The sequence below is a fragment of the Onychomys torridus genome, chromosome 14 (assembly GCF_903995425.1).
Source record: "Onychomys torridus chromosome 14, mOncTor1.1, whole genome shotgun sequence".
Lineage (NCBI taxonomy): Eukaryota > Metazoa > Chordata > Mammalia > Rodentia > Cricetidae > Onychomys > Onychomys torridus.
The window spans coordinates 18,297,581-18,309,070 of NC_050456.1; the positions used below are offsets into that span (position 1 = coordinate 18,297,581).

General features: G+C 48.0%; 1 protein-coding gene across 1 annotated transcript; it reads left to right on the forward strand.

Annotated features, from left to right (window-relative positions):
- Positions 1 to 6,937: 6,937 nt before the first annotated feature.
- On the forward strand, positions 6,938 to 9,381 carry Foxg1 (forkhead box G1). The gene has a single exon (XM_036206446.1). It carries the CDS (start codon positions 7,000 to 7,002, stop codon positions 8,440 to 8,442), a length of 1,443 nt encoding a protein of 480 aa, XP_036062339.1. The 5' UTR covers positions 6,938 to 6,999; the 3' UTR covers positions 8,443 to 9,381.
- The last annotated feature ends 2,109 nt before the right edge of the window (positions 9,382 to 11,490 follow it).

Sequence of the window (11,490 nt, forward strand, 5' to 3'; positions counted from 1 at the left end):
CTTCTCCGGAAGATCCGGAGAGAAGTGGTGTATAACTGCGCTCCCCCACTGGGTTCAATACTCCTTAGTTGTTATTGAATATTCGAATTAACTTCAGCACCAAGCACTGGTATTTCAGCTCAGAGTTGTGCACTCTATCAATACAAGCTCACAACCTTTAACTGGTTTCCTCCCCGCACCCCCCCCCCCGCGTTCACCACGGCGGATGACCTATAAAGCCCAAAAATATTGATCTGTTGGTGCGTACTTCCAGTCTGATGTGCAAAAACCAGACATCTAAGCTGAAAGTTGCCTTTTCAGAAGGGGAGGGGGGATCTGGAGATGAAACCTAAAAGCAAGGCCTCTCTCCCGCTGGATTGCACTTGGCAGGCGTGGACGACAAAGGAGCTCAGGGTGAGAGCGGAGGGAGGAGAGGAGAGCAGAGGCGTGCTGACTAGCGAGTCCGTCGGCGAAGCTCAGTCGCCAGGAACCGCGGCCCCACGGCCATTGTCACCCCAAGAGGGTGGGCAGACGGGACCTTTGGCACACACTGGTGCCACAGGTTTTGTTCCGCTTTGGGTTGGGTAGGGTGGGGCGTGGGACCTAGAAGAACCAGCACTAGAGAGAGAAGAGGCAGGTGGGTATGAACTGTGCGCATTGGTTTGTCCTGGAAGTTTTTGTGTTCGTTTGATTGCATTTTTGTTTGTCTTGTTCTGGGGGCTTGCTATTAATTTTTGGTAAGAAAGCAGGCATTTTATTAGTACATTCTCTCCTGGACTAAGGGAGGCTTTGGGACCCTTAAGCATGCAGTTTTCCCTCTCCTTATTTCTCTCCAGACTTACAATGGGCATTAGCTATTCTCTGTATTATATATGCATCTCTCGCACAGCCCTTGGGTGCCCTACACATTCTGTGTGCGTTTACTGTTGAGGGCTGGCCGTTTCTGAGCTGACCACCTAATAGTTGCAACTTCGTCACACACACACACACCCAAGTTTTCTTTCACAGCTGCAGTTTGGGGGACCTTCTGGAAGGGTGCTTCAAACACAGGGGATTTGATGTTTGTGTTCTCAGGAAGGTGATTCAGGCTCCCACTGAAAAATCACACTGATGCTCCGAAAAACTAAGACCAGTGACGGGATAGTTAAGGCCTCTGGGTCATAGGAGCTCTGCACTCTTTCCAGCCTGCAAGCTTTTGTTTGTTTGTGTGTGTGTGTGTGTGTGTGTGTGTGTGTGTGTGTGTGTTTATGAAATCATTTTCTTTCTTTTCCTTTCAAGATGCATTGATGGACAAACCAGGAAAGACAGCATAGTCATACATGCTGGATCTTGTAAGTCTATTTGCTTCCTTTTCAGAAAGACTGGGATGGGGTGGGGAAGAACTAGGAAACACAGCCTTGTCTTCCACTTCCAGTTCTGGGACCATACTACTTTGCCCTCTCTTTCATCTCTCTTCAGTCTTCCCTGTCCTCTTGGCACAGTAGACGGCACTGGTTCCTTGGTCAACTAGGAGAAAATACAGACACTCACTTTTCAGGGCTGTGTGAGAGAATTTCTCTGAATTGGATCTGATCTGCAAGTGGAGCAAAGCCTCCCTTCTTACTTACCAGGGGCTCCAACTTCTTAAACTACCCACTCCCAAAAGTCCCAAGCTGCTGGCAAAGAACAGAAAACACACGAAGGGGCAGCAGGTCTTACCTATTCACCAGAGGTGCTCAGGGTATTCTACAGAGAAGTTGTTCAGAGGAACTCACGGGGGCCTTGGCTCTAGGATGATGACATGCTGAGAGTCTCTCTGGGGTTGTTGGTACCAGGAGTTTTGGGGTGTTGGTGGATCTAGCTTCACCACACATGGGACACATGGCTATGTCAATGAGATGTGCCCAGAGAACTCCATGGGTTTCCATGAAGTCTACTTCCCTCCCCTTCTTCCTCCTCCTTTTAACTTTCTGGTTTATGAAGCGGTTCCCTAGCTTATAGAAGTTAAACATTTCCACTCTCAAATATGAGGCTCTCCCATAGATTTTTTTTTTCTCAAGGTTCTCAAGCAAAATTGCCCGTGCCACAATGTTATGATGGAAAGATGCTGAAATGACAGGCCTAGAAGACGCTTGTCTTAATCATCGGCTTCTTAATTTAGTTTTAGAGCTGTGTGTGTGTGTGTGTGTGTGTGTGTGTGTGTGTGTGTGTACCCACTCCCCGCACATATGCGCGCCCTCGAGGACATTAAGGGTGTGCGCATGAGCCTGCAGAGAGCAGCCTCTGACAACCTGCAGCTCCCTAACAAGCAACGAGGCAGGGCTGCTGAGGAAAAGTAACACTTCCCTGGTGTGAAGACCTCTTACTGAGAAGTTTAGTTCACTACTGTTCTCGCAAACCTAATCGTATAACCTGTAACCAAAACCCACAGAACAGGGCTACAACACGCTAAAGAGTAACTTCTAATCACTCAATGTTAGCACCATTACCTGCTGTTAGGAAGCGATTACAGACAAGTTGGCTGTAGGGAGGGCGGACTTCATTTGTTACAGACTCTCTGGAAAATACCTGGATGTCTCAGCATGGTATCTGCTGACTCCCACATGTCAAGGGGTCACAGACGGTCCTGTGCATTTGTAAGAAGAGAACTTTAGCTAGAGTTTGTCCCTGCTCCCGAGGGAAAGGTGGAGATAGATAATATGGCCCACCCTGGTTGCTAGAAGGCAAGGAAGGCCCAAAGCAAAGAATTGTCCCCAAGGAAGACAATGTAACATCCACTCTCAGAAAGGAAAATGAGCTGCTCCCTGCTCAGATGAAGTACACTGTGGAGTCTTGGAAGTTAATTAAAAATCTAGAAGAAATAATCTAATTCATTTCCCAAGACACTCTTCCATTGGAATTGCTCACCATACAATTCTTGTCCTCTTTTGGGGGTAGGTGGGTGGTGAATGAAAGCTGAGGCCTACAAGTTCACCACTATGTAAACCAACAAGTCGCATTTGCTCTGATATGCTGTTATATCCACTACTTCAGGAACACTACACATTTGCAGATTCATAAGTGTGAGGTTAAATTGATTAGGAGGGAAACTTGTCCTGATGGAGGACTTTGTTTCCGGTCTGATACCACTGGCTGCCTGCCCTGTCTTCTGAAGGTAATCACAGAGGCTGAGGAGGCCTTTATGTGCTGAGAGAAGAGGCCCATGGTGGACGTGGGCAGGACTTCAAATCCAATTTGCACCCAAATTGGTTGGTAGGATATACAAAGCCCCATCCAGAGACTTTCAGCCTCACCATACTTTGTCCAGAAGCCCCTTCCCCCTCTGTTACAGCTAACAGCAGATCTAAAAAGAAACCATTGCTGATACAAATATAAGCCGCTGAGTAAACAGTGCATGTTTTGTTGAAGAAGGCTGATATAAATATATCTGTGTGCATTCTGATATATAGTCCCATCTCATCATAAAGAGCAATTAAAATTATTTAAAGGGATTCAAACTTACTTTTTTGGAAATTACAAATGACCTTTGCATCAGGAAACTAGTTTTAATATTATATCAAACTGTATTCTATATTTTTACTGTAAAACACCCTATTTTGAGAGATTTGCATTCATGCAACCTTAAAATAACACAGCACATCCTTAATTTGCATGCAAAAACATTTTCCAGGCCACTATAAGCACTGACATATAAAATCAGATTATTGCAGCTCTTACTTCACAAAACCCAGTTTTTGCTTTTTGAAAGTAAACAGAAGAAAACCTTACTTCGACTGCTAATTTCTTCGACAGGGTAACAAAACAATGCACACTTAGCTTTAACCTAAGAAGCACCTCAAAACATTAAAAATTCATCAGTCAGAGCTGGTGTTGTATTCAAGGAACACTCCTCCAGTTCACTGCTGAGCTCAGATTGGAATAAAATGTCCAATGTTAACAAACAATACCCACGTTTGGCACTTTGTGTATTAAATTGATCAAACAGATTTTAGGAGACACAATGCACAATTTGTACAGACCTGATTGAGTTAATATAATATCAGCAAATTTTACATCGAAATGATTCTGTTTCTTTTCTTTGTGTTTAAAACCAGCACAGATTACAAATTTTAATGATCTGAAAATGTTTGGTATACAAAATCATGCTTATTTCAGTATTAGCAAAAACACAAGAAATTTTTCAACACAAACACCCAGCTGTGTCTATTTTAAAAGCAGTTCAATGACAGCTTGCACTTATGAGCATGCAATCAGCTAATTTCGCTTTTTTTTTCTTCTGTGTTAATCAACACTTTCCTTCCTGCATATCAGAGTACAAATAGTATAGTTACTCCACATCAGTAAATGTTTACGTAACCTGTCCTTTCCCAAGAATCCGGTTACACCGAATCATTTCACGCTAGACCGACTACGAAAACGTACCGGGCCGTCCACCTCAGAGGGAGCCCCGAGAGCCATTATAAGCGGTGGTGAGAAGGGGGGCTGGGGGGATGGGGAGGAGTAGGTGGAGGAGTGGAGGGGAGAGGAAAGGAGGGAGGGAGGAGGGGTGGGTTAGTGAAAAGCGGAGAAGGAAGAGGGGAGGAGGAAGGAAAGCCAGCCAGTTGAGGAACCACTGTGAAGAATGGGCCTGAGTAGGAGACAGGGTGGCAGGGGAAGTGAACCGGACGACTCAGGCTCACAGATCTCTAGCTGGGTTGGCAAAGCCCACTGCCTCGCCAGGCTTCTGTGAGAAACCCCAAGCTTAGAAATCAACCTTTGGCGCCGCTGAGGATGTGGGTGCAAAGTTGACTGCTAGAACCCTGGGATTTTTCTTCATGCACAGCTTGTTTTAAAGTAAGCGGATATGTAGAAACCAACCAGTGGAAGGATATTCGGAGACAAATGTTCAAAGATCCCTTACAACATTCCTGTTTATAATTGTGTATATTATTCTCTCCAAAGTTTCTCTCTCCTTTCTTGCCCTCTCCCCGCGCCCCGTTTCAAAGTTGGGCATGGAAACAGTGGAATAGCTCCCTATTATTCTGAGTATTCATCTATTACATTTTTATGCTAGATTTTAACGTCACACATAGGCTCTGCTTTTTCTCCCTCCATTAAAAAAAAAAAATCAAGTCTGCCAGATCATTTAGCTAAGAGCTCATCAAAGTGAAGAATGCTTGCATGGCTGGAGTATTTTACCTTAAAGAGGAGGGGAAAGGTACTCGTGACCTATGCGTCTCCACCTCCCTCTTTTCTTGGGCTAATACCTCCTTACAGCGTGGCGTGCTTCGAGCCTGTGAGGGCTGAGCCGCTCCCGGTGTCTGTGCTCCGCACTAAATTCCAATCCCTGGGAAATGCTGGGCCTTAGCCCTGGCCCTGGCCGCGCGGTCCTTTTCAAGCCCTTGAATCCCAAGCTATCCACTCATTTCAACCTCCTCTCCAAACCATCCCTAATCCCCAGAAGCCCGGACGGTCAACTCCACGTTCCCCGGGTTCCCAAGAGCATTCCAGACGCATCCAGGAAGGGCAAGGGCTGATTTCGACATACTGATGATTCAAGATTGAGGTTTTAAAGAAATAAACCATTTGTGAAATGGGGGTAAAGGAGCAAACATAGGATTAAAAAAAAAGAAAGAAGGAAGGAAGGAAGTAGACGCCCACTGTTATATTTTCTTGAATGTTAAGCAAAATGAAAATATTTCCAGGGTGATCGATCGCGGCTACCAGCTTCCAGTACTGCCTAGAAGCTGAAGAGGAGGTGGGGTGCCGAGGCGAAAACGCCGCCCGGTCACCCGCGCGCGAGCGCGAATCTTGGAGTGAAGAGAGACATACGGAGCGCGCACGTGTTACCTGCTTTATTTCGGGACTGTTTGGTACTGTGTTCGCGCTGGGCAGCTCTCCGCCCGGAAGGCCGCCCCCGCACGCCGCCCTCGGCCCCGCTTCGCGGCCGAGCTCGCCCAGGGCCTCAGAAACCAGTAAGTACCGGCCTGGCCGCGGCCGCCCCCGCCCCATTTCCCAGGCCAGGCTCCCCCGAAAGCCGGCTCTCCCCGGCCGCTGGCCCGGCCGCTCCGAGGGCGCTCCCCCCACCCCCGCCCCGGCTGCGGCGTCTCTGAGGTTCACGCCCTCTCCCGCACCCTCACAGCTCGCCCCTCCGCCGCGCCCCCGCTCTTAGAGACAAAATTGGATACAAACTTTAATCAATAAGGATAAATATTGACGCGCAAAGGAAAATAATCCCATACAGGGAGGAGGCCGCGGGCGAGCGGCCGGGGCCCGGGGCGCACGCCCCGCGCTAATCCTGGCCGGGTGGGCGAGCTCCCGCCGATCCCCGCGCGGCTCCGGGGTCCGGGCCCCGCCACCCGGAGGGGGGCAGGCACGGGGGGCGGGGCCGGGGCGGGGCGGGGGTGGGCGGGCCCTGGGACGCCGATTGGTCGACGGCCAGCCAGACGCTCCCGCACGCCGCCGGCTCTGATTGGTGCAGCGGTAGGAAAGGTTAAACCAAAAATTTTTTTACAGCCCTAGTGTGCGCCTGTAGCTCGGAAAATTAATTGTGGCTATAGCCGCCTCGATCGCTGTCTCCCAGCCTCGCCGCGGCCGCTCCGGGACGCGCCCGCCCGCCGCCCGGCTCTCCCCCCCTTCGGGCTGCCGCTGCTGCTGCTGTGACTGCTGCGGCGCGAGGAGGAGGAGGAGGCAGCGGGGGAGGGGGAGGCCGGGCGCGGAACGGAGCGGGGCGCTGCACCCCGGGCGGCGGGTTGCTTCTGCCTCTTGCTTCTCTCTCTCTAGCTCTCTCTCCCTCTCTCTCTCCCTCTCTCTCTCTCGTCTCTCTCTACTCTCGCTCTCTCTAATTCTTGAGGGGTGGTTGCAGCTTTTGCTACATGCCTTGCCAGCGCCGGAGCCTGCGGTCCAACTGCGCTGCTGCCGGAGCGCTCGGTGCCGCCGCCGCCGCCGCCGCCGCCGCCACCCGCTCCCCCCGCGCCCCGCTTCGAACCTACCGGCCGCCCGCCGCGCCGCTACCCGGCTACCGCGCCTCCGCCGCCGCCGCCGCCCCCCGACGCCTGGGTGATGCTGGACATGGGAGATAGGAAAGAGGTGAAAATGATTCCCAAGTCCTCGTTCAGCATCAACAGCCTGGTCCCCGAGGCCGTCCAGAACGACAACCACCACGCGAGCCACGGCCACCACAACAGCCACCACCCCCAGCACCACCACCACCACCATCACCACCACCACCCGCCGCCGCCCGCGCCCCAGCCGCCACCGCCGCCCCAGCAGCAGCAGCAGCAGCCACCCCCGGCCCCGCAGCCCCCGCAGGCACGAGGAGCCCCGGCCGCCGACGACGACAAGGGCCCACAACCGCTTCTGCTCCCGCCACCCGCCGCCCTGGACGGGGCCAAGGCCGACGCGCTGGGAGCCAAAGGCGAGCCGGGCGGTGGGCCGGCCGAGCTGGCGCCCGTCGGGCCGGACGAGAAGGAGAAAGGCGCGGGTGCCGGGGGGGAGGAGAAGAAGGGGGCGGGCGAGGGCGGCAAGGACGGGGAGGGGGGCAAGGAGGGCGACAAGAAGAACGGCAAGTACGAGAAGCCGCCGTTCAGCTACAACGCGCTCATCATGATGGCCATCAGGCAGAGCCCGGAGAAGCGCCTGACGCTCAACGGCATCTACGAGTTCATCATGAAGAACTTCCCCTACTACCGCGAGAACAAGCAGGGCTGGCAGAACTCCATCCGCCACAACCTGTCCCTCAACAAGTGCTTCGTGAAGGTGCCCCGCCACTACGACGACCCGGGCAAGGGCAACTACTGGATGCTGGACCCGTCCAGCGACGACGTGTTCATCGGCGGCACGACCGGCAAGCTGCGGCGCCGCTCCACCACGTCTCGGGCCAAGCTGGCCTTCAAGCGCGGGGCTCGCCTCACCTCCACCGGCCTCACCTTCATGGACCGCGCCGGCTCCCTCTACTGGCCCATGTCGCCCTTCTTGTCCCTGCACCACCCCCGCGCCAGCAGCACTTTGAGTTACAACGGCACCACGTCGGCCTACCCCAGCCACCCCATGCCCTACAGCTCCGTGTTGACTCAGAACTCGCTGGGCAACAACCACTCCTTCTCCACCGCCAACGGGCTGAGCGTGGACCGGCTGGTCAACGGGGAGATCCCGTACGCCACACACCACCTCACGGCCGCTGCGCTCGCCGCCTCGGTGCCCTGCGGCCTGTCGGTGCCCTGCTCCGGGACCTACTCCCTCAACCCCTGCTCCGTCAACCTGCTCGCGGGCCAGACGAGTTACTTTTTCCCCCACGTCCCGCACCCGTCAATGACTTCGCAGACCAGCACGTCCATGAGCGCCCGGGCCGCATCCTCCTCGACGTCGCCGCAGGCCCCCTCGACCCTGCCCTGTGAGTCCTTAAGACCCTCTTTGCCAAGTTTTACGACAGGACTGTCCGGGGGACTGTCTGATTATTTCACACATCAAAATCAGGGGTCTTCTTCCAACCCTTTAATACATTAACATCCCGGGGACCAGACTGTAAGTGAACGTTTTACACACATTTGCATTGTAAATGATAATTAAAAAAATAAGTCCAGGTATTTTTTATTAAGCCCCCCCCCATTTCTGTACGTTTGTTCAGTCTTTAGGGTTGTTTACTATTCTAACAAGGTGTGGAGTGTCAGCGAGGTGCAATGTGGGAGAATACATTGTAGAATATAAGGTTTGGACGTCAAATTATAGTAGAATGTGTATCTAAATAGTGACTGCTTCGCCATTTCATTCAAACCTGACAAGCCTATCTCAAAAGGCTGCCAGATTTCCATGTGTGCAGTATTATAAGTTATCATGGAGCTATCTGGTGGACGTAGGCCTTGAGATCAACCTAAATTATGGAGAGAATTTTTTAAAAAAATGTTAAACTTGTAATTTGTATTTAAGAATTTGTAGTAAAGGTGCCCAAGAAATTATATTGGCCATTTATTGTTTTGTCCTTTTCTTTAAAGAACTGTTTTTACCTTTTGTTTACTTTTAGACCAAAGATTGGATTTTAGCAAATGCACTTGGTATACTAAGTATTAAAAACAAACAAACAAACAAACGAAAAAGCAAAGTTGTTTAGTTGGCAACACTGCCCATTCAATTGAATCGGAAGGGGACAAAATTAAGGATTGCCTTCAGTTTGTGTTGTGTATATTTCGATGTATGTGGTCACTAACAGGTCACTTTTATTTTTTTCTAAATGTAGTGAAATGTTAATGCCTATTGTACTTATAGGTAAACCTTGCAAATATGTAACCTGTGTTGCGCAAACGCCGCATCAATTTGAGTGATTGTTAATGTTGTCTTAAAATTTCTTGATTGTGATGCTGTGGTCGTATGCCCGTGTTTGTCACTTACAAAAATGTTTACTATGAACACACAGAAATAAAAAATAGGCTAAATTCATATAGATCTTGATATTTTTGTCTCTTTTATTAAGTAGAGCTAATTTGCCAGATACCATTCAACTTATAGGTAATTTGAAAGCTTTTTCAGCCGAGTTGGAGTTTAAACTGCTCCTTTAATTTCAACTGAGACCAAAACTGAGAATAGTATCCTTTTTTCCCCCGGCTTTGTGAACCAATTTTACCAGGAGCAGGCTACTTAATTAATGCTAGCTTTAAATGAAATATAGGCTTTTCAGCTGATATCTTTGTTTTTGTAGATATACAGCAAAAAGACATTCAATTTTATGTGTATAGCTGTTTATTCTGTGCTTACTTTAAATTCAGTTGATAGAATGCCCTTTATATATATTGTTCCAGGTATCTTGTTCATGGAACTTGGCAAATTATAATATATGTATATAGTTAGAAGTGAATAATGAACACATTATATATGTGTGTATATGTACACATAGATACATATGTATATGTATGTATATATGTGTATATATATATCCCTTCAGTTCAGGTACAATTTGCGCTATGAATGCTGCAAACATTTTTGTTAAATATTTGTATTTATACTTTCTAAGTCAGCATTTATTTTTGTGGCTGTTTACCCACAATGAACGAATTCTAATAAAGATGTGCTGAGTTGCAATGTAGAGCTTGCTGAAGTGATCACCTGTTGTAATGACTCACAGACGGATATTGATATTTAAATTTTTAATTACAACAATTTAAAATTCTAGTTATTCAGAGTAAAATACCCCATCTTCCTTCTCCATTTTTACAACACAGAGGTATTTGTTTGATTCTCTTTTCAATATATTTGTACAATTTAATTTCCAGACATGTTTCTTTTGCTTAAATTGAATCATTTTTTGCTTTAAGTGAAGTATGCATATATATGAGGTACATTGCATGTGTATATATATGCAGATATATGAAACAAAATGGGAACTTTTTCAGTTGTTTCAGACAGCCCACTTGCTATAATTCCAGAAAATAATTAGAAAACCGGAGTTAAAGGTTTAGTAATTAATTGGATCCTGTGGTGATTCTGTGGAAGACAAGTTGTTCATTTGTTACATTTGTATAGTCTGAAATGTGTTCTGCAGTAATGCAATAAGCTGGCCACTTCTTACAATGGGCCCAGTGAAAAATAATCTGTCCCTAAGATGTTATCAGCAAACACTTAGAGAGTTGCTCAGGGAAGTGGGGTGTTGGGGGGTGGCTAGTGGAGAAGCAGGTTGGCTAAAATTGATTTGAAATTCAGAATAGCTGATGTTGGAAAATGGGGGTGGCTGGGCTGTAAATGGAAAGAGGAAGAAAGGGAGCGTGGAGAGGGAGAGGGATAGAGAGGGAGAGGGAGAGGGAGAGAGAGGGGGAGAGAGAGAGATCCCAGGAAATTTTGAAAAGCTGGAATCAAATTTAGAAGAGAGGGATAGGCAAAAATAGACTGAGATGACTTTAGGGAGACAAGATTTTGTTTTCTTAATGTGAGAATAGAGTCACCTTAGATATGTTTCTTGAAATATAACAGTTGTTTAAAGTGAATTACAAAAGAAAGTACCACAAATTACTGCTTAAAAAATAAAAAAGGAGAAGGCCAGTGTGGGCTTAGGCACAGGAAATCTTCATTGAGAGGCAAACTAGCTTGGAGAAAGGCCTTTTAGGCTGGGGGGGGGGGCGAAGATGATGATTTATTGCTTGCTTCTGTTATAGGTTTTATGTATGGAATGCCTATATACTATCACAGAGGAAATGCAGTAATGCACAAGCTGAAAAGAAACTGAATTCACATAGGAAAGCTAGAAGATAGATACTGAAGAAACATTTTTATGTGTATTTTCCCTCTGGCCAAAGTAAATTAACTATCTATATTTATTGGTGATTTTATGAAATGTTTATCTAGAAAATAGAGAAATATAATTTCAATGGCAACCTTTTGTACTTTCAAGTCTTTTTAAAGACTTCTTACATTCAGGGAACTAAGTATTGGAGTAGTGCTTTAGCACATGTCTAATTTGCATATGTAGTGGATGTGATTGGATATTAGTTTATTAGGCTTCCTAAGACGTGAAAAAGAATATCTGGAAAGAGAAGTTGGTAACGGCCTCCTGAAGCCCAGTGTGTGAAC

Bases quoted from the DNA above. Each gene is read 5' to 3' on its own strand.
- Foxg1 (XM_036206446.1), top strand. From the start codon at position 7,000: ATGCTGGACATGGGAGATAGGAAAGAGGTGAAAATGATTCCCAAGTCC.